This window comes from Medicago sativa, chromosome 1, assembly GCF_051527215.1.
Source record: "Medicago sativa cultivar Bolivia chromosome 1, Bolivia_mono, whole genome shotgun sequence".
Lineage (NCBI taxonomy): Eukaryota > Viridiplantae > Streptophyta > Magnoliopsida > Fabales > Fabaceae > Medicago > Medicago sativa.
In genome coordinates, this window is record NC_140749.1 from 65,817,877 (window position 1) to 65,831,866 (window position 13,990).

The following is a 13,990-nucleotide window of genomic DNA, read 5'->3' on the forward strand; positions in this document are numbered from 1 at the left end:
GGGCTAAACCCAAAAGTGGCATATATTACAGGGGCTAAAAGCACTGTTTACCCTTTTATTTTTTTTACAAGAGCATACTTCAAGACCTCCAAAGCAGTTAAACCTATATATAGTAAACTGATTTTTTTCCCAAACAGAATTTGAACATAAATATAAATATATTGCTAATGTCATCTAATCTTTTACAAACTGTTTGTGCACGTGCCGGGAAGTCCATACATCTCAGAAAATGTTAACGGTGTTAACAACAGCAATGAGATTAGAAGCTAAGCTATTCTTGAGATTAGAAGCTAAGCTATTCTTCAAACTACAACATCATATATAGTACTACATTAGTTTACACTACTGTCATGTCAATGATATAAAAGTGCATGACAAAACCTTAGACAACAGTTTCTTTGAAGCTCTTAGTCAACCAAATGGCTGTTTCTCTTGGAGAAACCTTCTCAGGCCCAAATGGTTTCAACAACACCTCAAGCTCTTCAAACCTCTGTTGTTGTAGAAGCCGTGCACTAAACTCGAGCAACCCTTCCAATGCCTCAGCGCGTTGCTGGTAAGACGAGGTGTCAAACTTGCGCTGATGAGAATCGGCAGAGGAATGGCTTGAAACAGCAGTTGCCACGTGTTGTAGAGCAGCGCTTGTAGGGACACTGGCTTTGTCCATAACCTGGATGGTACACTTGTCCTTTGTGATTGAGTGGTCAGCAGCAGCGCTCCTTGGGGAACTAGAAGAACACTGAGCTGAAGTTGATGAAGTTCCACGCACAGGGAAGAGAGGATGATCCTCACCAGGGGCCAAAGAGAACTCAGCAATCTTATCAATTCGTGGTGCGTTAACAGAAATATCAGGAGAGTCCACACTTCGAAGAGGACCAGCATTGGCTCTGTATGGCGTAGTCGTGGCCTTGGATCTTGTAGGAAGTGGAAGGGAAGCTCTGCGAGACGGTGGGGTAAATTTACTAGCTGGAGTAGAAGATGATGGGAGCTGAAATGACGAGCGGAAAATCAATAAATCGAGGCAAAGGACCACAACACAAATTAAGCTATGCTGGAAATTGATGCGAAATCATCATGTTATAACATTTGACCCTGTCATACATATATTCGCACATGCGAGCCTATATGTATCATGACATTATTCACATGCTTATGGTTAATGCAAACCAAAATTTTCGTATCTTAAAAAAATACATCAAGATAAATGAAGCTACTGGGTAGTGTAGTAGAGGTTAAACTTACTGAATCACGCTTGGAACCATTATAGGCTATCTTTGATGGTGTTGTCTGTCGCCGGGGGATGACTGACTCCTTACCTGCGCCTAGTCTTTGCATCTGATCAACAATTGAAAACTTGGTGTCTTTCAAACTGTTAGCATTGCGTTCTTCACGGACACAACCTATGGATAGTTCATAATGTTTTGAACAAGTAGAGAATCCTTGTGCTCTTTGAGTAGAACACAGAGAACCTACTTCAGTTCCAGAAATGCTAGGATTCAAGGCCCTATCGTTACTGAATGACAATCGTTTAGCTCTGCCTGAGATAGTGGAAACAGATTCTCGTTCTACAAATCGACTTCTCCTAGCATGGTTTGAGTCTGTCCATTGGAAAGGGAAAGTACTTCTTCTGGGGTTATTTAGTTTCAGATGAACTTTAAGTATATAAGGTTGAAGATGAGGATGATTTAGTAGCTCTGCAGCCTGCCAAAGTAAACATTGTTTAACAAATCTATCAAGATAAAGTTATCAAGCTCAATTTGGGTAAACAAATTATACAATGGTGGAAAAAGAACAACATATATACCATTTACGGACAATGATATGTGCATATAGACTAGTTTTCATGCATTAATCCACACCCAGATAAAATCAAAGAAATACTTGAGAGAAAACATACACTTGGCCTAAGCTCGGGGTTTTTCCGCAGCATGCTCTTCACCATGCCTCGACTGGAAGAAGTAAAAAAGAAAAAATTTAAGTCATACAAATCATGTCATTCAAATCTGGATGCAAGAGCACTTAAATATCTAATTGATAACAATTTTGAAATCCAATAAGCCATAGGTTAGGCAAAATCTAATGGTAGGCTTGACAAAATATGAATGCATTGAGGAGTCGTCAAAAATTTGATCAGTATCGGCATGCCCTAATAAAATGCACGTAGATATCAGTCAAGTGTTGAAGATGTAGGTACTAACATAACAGTTACATAAAACCATGAACAGACAGATAAAAGAGTAACATGAAATTCTTAGGAAATAGAGGACTCACAAAGTACCGGAATACATTGTTGGTAGTGGGGCCACTAAAGATTTGTTTATTTTGTTAATTAGTGCTTGCATATCCTGCACAAATAGAAAATAGCAAAAGGGTCACTGATTTCATTTTGCAAAAACTTTCTATGTATCAACTGAGTAATTGTACCCCCATCGAAATCCCTTTCTTAAGAAAACAAGTTTTACAAGGAAAATAATGTTTCATTAAAAAAGTGAACTCCGATTTTTAATATACGCAACCAAATTTGGACCGAATACATGTACATTTTTGCTTATATTGAAAACCCGATGGAGTAACTTACGAGAGCTTTAAAAGCTGGTTTGTGAGCAGCCATTTCATACACACAGCATCCTGACAAAAATTATGTTAAACCAAAAATCAGTTGCAATTTACACCATACTGTAAAACAAGGGAAAGGAAAAGGTTATGATTATGAAACCTAGCAGATCTTGTGAGTGCAAAATTAACCTATGTGGCTTACCCAAAGACCAGATATCTGACTTAGAGCCATAGGGTATATCAGCAAGAAGCTCTGGGCACATATAACTTGGAGTGCCTACAATCTATGAGCAGGGCAAGAAAGAACACAATAAGATATTAAGTAAAAAGTGATCCAAATAATACGTTAGCCATAAAACTCACCGAAGAAGCAAGATCATCACTTGTCAACATTTTAGCAAGACCGAAGTCACCTGCATCCATAAACAAACAAGGCATAACTTAAGAGATGCTTATACTACAAACACATTATTGAACTCAAGAGTAAAAATGCAGTGTGACACTGAGGATAGAATGTTGAAAGCCATTACCTAGACGTATATCTTGATCTTTTGTCAAGAATATATTTGAACACTGAAACCAATGAAGATAAAGCATTAATAAAAGTGAGGTACAATATATCTTATGTGAAGCTACATAACATCCTCATTGATTGAATTTACAGAAACCATTCACCTTGACATCGCGATGAAGAATATGATTTGCATGCAAGTAATCAAGTGCCATCAAGAGTTGAACAAGCCACTTGCAAAGCCTCTGCATAAGATGTTGATATTGATCAGCTAACCAACTATCAAAAAGCTATCAACTCAAATAGGAATGAAAATTATTCACTCTTAGAAGTAAAAGGAGTTCATGCTAGAGTGACCAACCTCTTCAGAAAAATGAACACAATTAGCCTTTTTAATAGCTTCGGCCCTTTACAACAAACAAAATAGAAAGACAACATAATCAGCATTTTTAAAGATAAAAATGTTGTCAGTTCGTCAAATATTCGAATTCAATGAGAATCAGGACTTACATATCTCCTCCTTCACAATAGCCAATGACGATACATACAAAACAACCCTGGAAATGAAAGTACCATCTCTCAAATTCAAGAATTACAAATAAATCAAGAAGTATAAAAAACCCATTTGATGTTTTACAAAAGCAGTTCGGCCAATATCTTCATTTGTATCATAAATAATAATTATAAACAAAACAGTACTAAAGAAGATAGTGAATAACAAATGATTTAATTTTACAAGTGCAAAACAAGTCATTTAAGTCAAGCAGACAAGAACACAACAGAACAACAAAGAGTTAAAGCAAATAAAATGATTTTGTTTTGTAAAAGGCTAACCTTTTCAACCCAGGAATCTTTATACTCTACAATGAATGGATTACGAACTTTAGATATAAGTTCCATCTGCAAAACAAGGAGTGTACAACACAGCATCTTAGTAAGACAAAATAAGTTTCCAAGTTCCACATTTTAATTTTGTAAAAGCATTCCACATTTTACCTTATTTAGCAATAAATAGAAATTATAAAAAATTAACATAAAGTTCCAATGTCACATTTTGACTAAAAATAACCTAAGCTTAACATCATTAAATTAACTTATGAAGCTACAAAGAAGGAGTGTAACCTCCTGGTGAGCAGATCTACGGATTCTGTCTGTCTGCCGGGCAAGACGGATCTTCTTCAGCACATACCTAAACACATTAAATTAAATTAAAAAAACTATATGTTAATTAACTAACTTATACTAATTAATCATAATGAAAAACAAACACATTACACACATTACTTAAACTCTTAAATAAACTTAAAAGAACACATTATAGATGAAGTAACAACAAAGAGTTAGAACATCACCTTTTGTTTTCATGCTTGTGTCTTACAAGCAAAGCAGAAGCAAAAGAACCCTTACCAATTTGTTCAAGTACTTCATACTGCTCCATTTTCTAACTCTAACTAATAAAACAAAACAAAACCTACTTCACTTCAGTTCAGTTCAGTTCAACGTGTCATTGTTCCAAAAAAACATGAGTGTAGTGTAGTTTGTTACATGAGTTACAACAATGTTATGTTTGAGCTGAACAAGACTTACAAGAGGAGACAAGAAGAAGCAAGTGAAAAAGTAGAGTAAAAAAAGTGAAAAATATTGATGATATCATAAGAAGTACGAGTGGAAGTAAATGAGGGGGTGCAGCGTTGGGCACACCCCACCATTTCCGTGCTCTCTTTTATTTCTCTTTCTTCAGAAGTCCTTTTCCAGGAGTTACACTTTTGGACTTTGACCCTTCCGTCTATTCCTATTTCTGTCTCCTATTTCTATGATATGCGTCACTCTTGATTCTTCTTTGAAATATAAGTACATCAAAATGGCTCCAAACACAAACCAAAACAAAATCCAAGGATTCCCACATCGCCATAGATTTTTACACTCTTATTTAGCTAGTTCTAAGATCCACTAATGCGGTAAATGGTCTACCATGGACAATTACTTTTCCACCATTAGATTAATAAGATCCATGACGTAAGATATTATGTGATTTATTGATCTAACAATATAAAAAAAAATTGGGTTAAATAAATTTATGGTTCCTATAATATTTTTAAATTTCAAGTTTTAATCCCTCTAACATTTTTTTCATCAATTTTTATTTTTCAAAAAATTTCAGTCATGACTTTTGGTCCCATCATTTAAGTAAATTCATTTGTATCATTTGAAATTTTGATTTTTTTTTTTTTTTACAATCATGTTTAGTACATTATAGAAATTTTTCTTTTAAATGTTTAATTTCTTGTAACCAAAAAAAAAAAATGTTTAATTTCTTTTAACAAGGGATAATTAAATATGAATTTTTAAGTTTTTCAACACTTAAAAATTTCTATTTTTTAGAGCGATTGTTATAATATTATAAATATCTATATAAAAGTTTATTCAAAATTGTGAAAGTATGCACATGACTTGACTTTAAAACATGAATCATGACTGTTGACAAAAAAAAAATTAAAGAACAAAAATTGATGAAAAATGTAAGAGAAAAAAAAAATTATGAAAGCGGGCTTAGGCCACCACAAAGCAATATTGTTTGATGAAAATTGTTGTTCACACTTGAAACATGGCTAGAAAATACCACTAAAAGATTAAAATGTTCGTCATGAGTTAACTGTCGAAGGAACTAATCGGCAGTTGTTAACTGCCGTGGATTCAATCGGTAGTTAGTTGCAGATGCGATTACTGGTACAAATTCCAGGCATAACCAACATTACTCTTTCATCCATTATCACTCTCAACTATCAATCTCTCTCAAAATCACCCAATCTCATATTTTTGAAATTCATCCAAAATTATTCAACAAAAATCACAAAGTAATCATAGTGCTATTTACATATATTTTAGTTGTTATAATTGGTTTTTTATTTTATGTAATTTTAGTTTTTGTTTGATTTAATTATTATTTTTTTTTGTAAAAAAATGACTTAGATGTTTACAAGTAAGATATTATGATTCTTTTTTAGAGTAGATTTAAGTTGATTAAGTGATTAGATGTTTGCATGTTTATGTTGTAGTTTTGAGTTTTAGGGTTTATGTATAATTTGCACTCCAAGTGTTTGATGAAATGTTTGAACGAATTTTTCATTGATTGTTTAATTTCTTACGGTGTATATCTGACACAATGGACAATTTGTTCAGTGCTCAAGTACGTTTCAACGGTGGAAACCGTCATTTGTTCAAGGTCCGGGTCGATGTCACGCTAAAGGATCTGAAGGATCAACTGAATGAAATCAATCATGGACTCAACCCTGGAGACACAAGGAGGGTGGAAGACCTTCAATATGCATGTCACCATTATTTGCAAACCAAAAAGATAATGTTGACAGTCGATGACTGCGTGAGGAGCATCTTCTCCATATATCGTCAGCACCGCATGTTCCCGAGGATTGAGATGGAAGTTACGTTGCTGAGATCTCCTGAAGATATTCTCAACAGTTTGATTCTGCCACAAGATTATGTTTAGGTAGCATCCTTATTATGTAGTGTCTTTATTTTGTTGGAATTTAAGTTTAATTCTTGTTAGTTTGCGAAAGATGTTTGTATTGAAGTGTCTTATACTGAATGTAAAGGTTTGCAAGTCTCTTTGAAAAGTCAAAAGAATGGATAAAACTTATGTTGTATTCTACCTAATAGTTTTAGAAATTCTTGCATCAGATTCCTTCGTATAAGATGAGTGGGACATAAGGGAATGCACCTCTAAGATGTTGGTTTGTGCTTGTCATGCTCCTCTGTCAATTGAAACTTGTCAGTTGGCAGAGCAATGGGGTTAAGTTCAAAAGAATATATTGGAATGCATTCCTTTATGTCCCTACTCATCTTATATGAAGGAATTCGATGGGAGAGTATGTACAACTAATTAGGTAGAATGCAACATGTGTTATATCCATTCTTTTGAGACATATGAGTAGTAGAAAATAGAAATACATAACACATAGAGATCGCGTGATTGTTTTATTTAAAAATGATAAAAATATTGCTGGTAAGATTTATTGATGGCAATGCATGAATTTGCTTTATCTCTTGCGCGTTCTTATATTTATTACCTTTGTCATTCGAAATGGTATTTTTTGTTCTTTTTCTATATAAGTTATTTTTTAAAGATATTGAAACTAACAAACCAATTGTTGTTTGAAACGTGTCAATGTAATTTTATTTTACATTTTACACTTCTAAAAAGTTACTGGTTTGTCGTCCTCGTACTTCTTGTTGAGTATCGAGGCAAACAATATCTGAAAAGTATATACTAGCTGCACAAATTTATTTATGATGTTTTGTAATAAAAAAAATTGAATGTATTTTAATAATCAAATCTAGATGAAAAATGATTTTCATAGCTATTGAACATAGAAAATGAACAAACAAGAAAACATAACTTATACATTTATTTTGGTACAAACCCATATGCATATTTAAATAAAATTGAATATATTTAATGAATTGGTTTAAAAAAAGTAACAAGAAGACATAACTCATGTGCATATATTTATTTTATTTTTTTGAAACAAACACGTGCATATTTAAATAAAATTGAATATATTCAATGAATTAATTAAAAAAAACTAAAAAGAATTTAAAATTGAAATACAACATTGTAGTGTGAGAAATAACATCAATATGAAGTGAATGAAAAACAAGTGTGTGTTGATAATTATGAAACAATTTGACGACATTAACAAAATGAAATTATGACGCAATATGTTTCCATGATTATAAAAAAAAAATTACACAAGTTAACTAAATGTTACGTAATTGAAAATGTATTTCATGTTTTTTTTTAAAAAGGTCATGGTTAGGGCTGGGGTTTGGAATTAGATTAAAAAATGTTGAGTCATTAAGGAGTTTTGACTTTGATTATAATCATCGAGAATTAAATTATAAATTTAATTTATATATACACTAACAAACTTTAACAAGCAAGTTGGAAGTTTGAACTTAGATTGACATTGATAAGAATTAACTTATGAATAATTAAATATTTAATTCAATTAAAATTTATATTTACGAACTCTAACAAGTGTATAAGGCGTTTAGACTTAAGTTATCAAACACTAACAAGTGAGTAAGAAGTTTTGACCTAGATTAACAAACACTAACAAGTGTGTAAGGAGTTTGAACTTATATTATCAACTACTAAATTATTAGTTCCATTTTTTTCAACACTGTGTTAAAGTCGTGTCTGACCCGTGCTAGCATCCGACACCAACACATGTGATACATTCAATTCCATTTTTTTTTCAAATTTTAAATTATTACCGGTGTTGACTGACGTGTCAATGTGGTGTCTCTTCTCTGTACAACACAAGACCTATTTTAATGGACTTATTTGAGTTTATCTACCGACATAAATTTTTTGAAACTGTTTGGAAGAATTTATGAAAACAACTTTTGACAATTTACATCTCTCAAGGAATGAGTTATCCAATATAGCTTATAAAAACAACTTATAGCATATGCAAAAACAATTTACCGTTATTTTATATTTTTTTGCAATATCAAGAAGTGCCATTTGAAACTCACTCCACACAATGAACATATTTTATGGGAAATTTTACCGTTATTTTATATTTTTTGCAATATCAAGAAGTTCCATCTGAAACTCACCCCACACAATGGACATATTTTACGGGAAATTGTACCTTGTCCCCGAAGCTCTGACTTCCCATAGACTCAATAGTGCTTGAGTGATCAATCTCCATCGGAACAAAGGCCGGAAAGGCTTGATAATCTGTTGGTTCATTACTGAGGAATTTAAATCTTTTCTGCCATTCTTTACAGTATAAACCCGACACCTAAGGAAAGTTCCGTTGTTTAAGAATTCTTCTTGCTTCTAAGATTATCATCTCATATGAGCGATTTTTTCCATCTCCTTTTGTTATTTCTATTATTGCTTCGGTAAAACATGCCTGGGGTTCCGATGTGTTTGGATCATTCCGGCCAAACGCTTCCTCGTGGCTCTGACAAGCAGTCATACAAACCCCAAAAGCGTGTCCATGACTTTAACCAATACCCATAAAAGGACTTTTAGGTCCTTCATTCCCCTGGTTTAAGGTTTCATTTTGTTTGTTGCTGCTACCGATAATTTCGCTAGATCCTTCTAGGATCCCTCCGGAGTGACAGGAATCGATAATGAGAGTAATGTGTCGATCTTCTGTCACGGAATTGACTATTTGACGTAGTGTATAGTCTATTAATAATATATAACACTGTTAATACAAACAAATTACCAAAAACAAACAACATACAAACAACATGTAACTCATAACGGTCAAAATCGTTTAGAAATTGATTACCTTCCAAACGTGTCTCGCATTCTTCCGCCACACCGCCGCAGCATAGGTACTCCACAAACCCAGTACTATTATTATCACTCGTTTCCGCTCAATCTCCATGGCCGCAAAAATACACGACCATATGGTCTCTCGCTTTCGAACGTTTTATCATATTAATCATGCGAGCGCAGATTTCAGCAGCAGAGGGCGTTTCTCTTGCAACGTCGGTAGTGACATTGCAGTTTTCAGCAGGAAAATGATATTCTGTCTCTAGAAATGCCTTGGACTTCTTAGCGGCTTGTGGTAGAGCTTCTATTTATGAGTGGGCTTGACAGTTTAGATATGATAATCCAAAAAACTCCGCATGATACGCCATTGAGAATTAGAGAAAAAGGAGGGAAGAGAGAATGGTGGAGGACATGTAGGGGGATTCAATTTTTTTTAGGGTTATAGTCACTTTGGTATTTGAACTTGAATGTGCAATGAGTATGGTTGTGGAGTGAGTAGTCAAAATAGTCTATGATACTAGGTGTGTGTTTGGCCCAACTTTTTTTTTTATGGTTAGAAGCAACTTTAAAATCAAAGGTAATGATAAGAACTTTAAAAATGAAGTAAAAGTTGTTTGGAAACTTTGGTTTTTTAAACTAAATTTATGTACTCCTTTTTTTTTTTAACAAAATGATATATTAAAGAAATTTCAAGAAATTGATTTGTGATAGAAACATTTTTATGATAATTTATATCCATGCATTAAATTTTTATTTCAGATTATAAATTCTTTTATCATTTATAAACAAATAGTATGCCAAAATTACATATTTAAATTAAAATATTTATTATTTGATATGTCATAATCACTACAACTATTCAATTAGAAAAAACAAATTGATAATTATATTACCTGTCTTATAAAAATAAAGTTGACGAATTGAAACTGTCAAGAAAAAAAAATAGTTGTAACAACTTTTACGAGTCTAAAAAAATATAAAGAAGCTTTGAATGTCAAACAAATAACAAAAGAAGAAGAAAAATATGTTGCCAGCGGGAATCGAAACAGAAGCCGGAAATGGCATGACACATAAGTTTGTCCAAAGTTCAATTTGCTAACTTCTACTTTTTATGTTTTTCTTCTTTAATATTAAGTCACTTCTTTTTATTAGGAGCTTAAAATGAAATGTGTTTGGCCCAACTTCTTTAAAGAAGAAGAGAAGTTAAAATAAAGTCAGGTCAAACACTACCTAAGAATTAAATTATTAATACTTAAATATTAAATTTGATTTATACATTCACTAACAAACCATAACAAGTGTATAAAGAGTTTAAACGTATGAGTTAATAATCAAACCTCTGAGCATCTGTTTAATGAGCATTAACTCCTTACCATTTGGATTATTTGGTAATGTTAAATTTATTTTAAAATTATCGTGTGAACTTGTGAAGAATTCATGTTATCTAGAAGATGTTGAACATCATTTTGTTTTATACAACTATTACTTTTTTGTTGGTCAGAACATTTATAAACATGAACTTTTGAACAAAAAATATCATATGTATGTCGATCATCAAATATGATATACTATGTAAAATAATACACATTTTCTCTATGTGATCAAATCATGCAAAAAGTGTAAATATAACCTATCAGTTTATTTTTTTGAAAAGAACATCAAGACAGTATGAGTGCAACCTAATAACTGTTGCTATTTTTTAGATTTTACACTAATTCTTCACATCCAGATTCCAACGAAGCAAATAAATGAAGATTTTTTTATAAAGAAAGTCAACGATACAACTATGATAGTGTAATATTCATTTTGTTAATGTTATTGGTTATATATTTGTTGTAATTTATATTTAACTAGTACATGAATATTTTGTAACTCATTCAAATATTGTTTGCAAAAAAAATGACTAAGAAAGCAGGTAGAGTCATTAGTGGTTGCTTTGTAACTAAGGATATCTAGGTTGAAATGATGTTTTTTTTTGTTAAGGAAGAATTTACCATATAAGGTGATCATTTTTGTTAAAATAATTGTTAGCATAGTGTTTTGGGAACGGGTATAAATTCTTTGATATTTTAAGATCATTGTAGTACACGTCTCCATTAGTAGCAGTGACTTTGCAAGACTCCTTCAACTGATTGTAATTCAAAGTAGACTTCATAGAAACATACTTCTTTTAATTTTTCAGAAATTTACAATTCGTGAAATATAATAAGTCCGACTATAGTCGCTATGAAACCATACTCTTGATCTGATTCACATAATTACTGATCACAGTGTGTATTGCAAGAAGAGTATGGATTTTAGACTCTCAATTGACATAGATTTCTTATCAAAATATACTTAATTATACATAAAATATTAATCACATGACATGCAAATCAAAACAACAATACAAGACCAAAACAATGTAAGCCTCAACATAAGTTAATATTTAATCTTCAAATACTAAATACTAATAAAATTCAAACATTTCAAGCATCAAAATGGATGACATCTTCAATCTAGAATCTTCAAAGTTATGGTAATGACCTCTTAAATCTCAACATCTTCAAAGTTATGGTAATAACATCTTCAAACTGAACATCTTTAAAGTTATGGTAATGACATCTTCAAATTGTCTTCAAACTGAACATCTTCAATCTATAGAAGAGAAGGCTAAAAGGTCCTCAACAAATTCACGACCATCAAGATTTATTCCAGCTGCAAAAGAGAACCAGAAGTAGAAAACAATTAAACATGCACTTAAAGGGATAAGCATCAAATTTCCAGCATGTTTTATCAAAACAAATAATTATGTTGTTAAACCAACTACATCCATTTGACGACACACTTATTTACCACTGCCAAATAAAAGACAAGACTGCTTAATTACGATCATTAGTTGTGATAACAAGGATTTCTACAAAACTGATTTAAAATCTTTCATAATAATATTTAATCACAAAGCATATCACTCCTAATGTAACCATCACAATTCATTCCATAAGAGTCCTCCAAATTAGTTGTGTAACCATCACTTCTTAATTCTATGACTGATAATAGGGACTATGAGAGTGTCTGTTAGAGGGAAATCATCATTTACCCATATATGATTTATGAAACTAACTCGTATTGATTCATACAACAAACTAAATCAATGAAACAAATTTGAGAAAAATACATGATAGGAAGTTAATTAAGCAAATTTCCAGCTGCAACTCAATTAGTACAAATATAAATATGTTCACTATAAATTTGATTCAGTTAGCTTATAAAGTAACAGTCAAGAAGGAAAATAGTTGAATCCTAAAATGCTCAGTACCACACACAAAACCACATTGTGTGACACCCTAAATCCCAATTAATAATTATTGCTATTATTTAATTAAAATTAGAGTTTGATTCGCAGCGGAAAGTGTCAAATAAAAACTTCTCTAATGATATAGGAATTCTTCCACAAAATTTAGGATATCACATTGACTCATAACAAACATAACTCATATTTCACTTCATTAAAAATTATAGTAATAATAACATCGAATCTTTTTCTTTTGAAAATATTTCATTTTACATCATAGACAATGGTTTTCTTGCACAAAATTAAATAAGTAAGCATATCCCTTTTCCCGTGTCACTATCAGAGCGGTGCTTTTCCCCAAAAATAACCTACGACACAAGACAAGTCCTCATGAAAGGCATGCACTTGACTCCAAGACTCATAACCTATATAACTACGGTTTCGCAACCGCAGGGCCAAACCAGCAAACACAAACAACGAAGGGGTGAGTTCCGAGAACATGTAATAGTATAAAAAAATGAGAAGAACACGTAAGCAATTAAGTCAAAGTCGTTTCACATCACAAACATAATATTCAGAACCTTGAAGAATATACTATATCATCTCAATCTATATTAGTAGAAAATATCATTACAACTTAAGAACCAAAAAAAACTTCACAAACACAATGTCACAATTCAATTCCAACTAGTCACAACACATGTAGTCACCAATAACCATCTTCATAAGAACATCAACAAATAATCACCTTCATCGTCTCACACAATTACATAATAGACATCACAAAGTAATTCGTTAAAACATCACAACTTAACAACTTGACTCGACAACACGACTCAACTTGACAATGCACTCTTAACAACTTAACAACTTAAATCATCGTGAAACTTCTTGATATGCAAATGCATGTGGTACCATTAAACAACATATATGAGCATAATTAGGCTCTTCAAAAAGTGAGCATAAAGCTGCCGGGCTTAAAGCCCCCAACGTATTTGAGCATAAAGCTGCCGGGCCTAAAGCCCCCAACATAGTTTGAGCATAAAGCTGCCGGGCCTAAAGCCCCCATCTTTAATGAGTATGCAATGGACTCAATCTTCCTACAACTTAGACAACAACGTGAACATCTTATACAATTCCATAATCATGGACAACTTCTTAATTCTTGCAACTTAGACCGACTCATGCAACTTCAAACTTTTAAATGATCAACAACATTAAACAGCACATATTAATTCATAGCATAGCAACATCATAATATAACAATATCAAATGATAATCAATCAACATTTAAGAATATCAAAAAGACATTTAGCAAAATACATATCATTCA

The 13,990-nt window shown here is 32.3% G+C and overlaps 2 protein-coding genes across 2 annotated transcripts; one reads left to right on the forward strand and one right to left on the reverse strand.

The window, feature by feature from the left end:
* Positions 1 to 139: 139 nt before the first annotated feature.
* NEK4 (NIMA-related kinase 4) lies at positions 140 to 4,976 on the reverse strand. Its single transcript, XM_085729150.1, has 14 exons — positions 4,417 to 4,976; positions 4,187 to 4,253; positions 3,899 to 3,964; positions 3,575 to 3,621; positions 3,426 to 3,471; positions 3,229 to 3,309; positions 3,084 to 3,126; positions 2,917 to 2,966; positions 2,756 to 2,837; positions 2,576 to 2,625; positions 2,269 to 2,342; positions 1,895 to 1,946; positions 1,240 to 1,698; positions 140 to 985 (listed from the first exon to the last, which is right to left on the reverse strand). The coding sequence occupies exons 1-14, from the start codon at positions 4,500 to 4,502 to the stop codon at positions 383 to 385; spliced, it is 1,806 nt and encodes a 601-aa protein (XP_085585276.1). The 5' UTR covers positions 4,503 to 4,976; the 3' UTR covers positions 140 to 382.
* A 1,251-nt stretch (positions 4,977 to 6,227) lies between these two features.
* LOC146956496 (uncharacterized) lies at positions 6,228 to 6,569 on the forward strand. The gene has a single exon (XM_085749394.1). It carries the CDS (start codon positions 6,228 to 6,230, stop codon positions 6,567 to 6,569), a length of 342 nt encoding a protein of 113 aa, XP_085605520.1.
* Positions 6,570 to 13,990: the final 7,421 nt, after the last annotated feature.

Coding starts and splice junctions, on each gene's coding strand:
- LOC146956496 (XM_085749394.1), top strand. CDS start 6,228: ATGGACAATTTGTTCAGTGCTCAAGTACGTTTCAACGGTGGAAACCGT.
- NEK4 (XM_085729150.1), bottom strand. CDS start 4,502: ATGGAGCAGTATGAAGTACTTGAACAAATTGGTAAGGGTTCTTTTGCT. Junction 2,967..3,083: donor AGATCAAGATATACGTCTAG/GTAATGGCTTTC, acceptor TTATGGATGCAG/GTGACTTCGGTCTTGCTAAA. Junction 2,838..2,916: donor GTGATGATCTTGCTTCTTCG/GTGAGTTTTATG, acceptor CCCTGCTCATAG/ATTGTAGGCACTCCAAGTTA.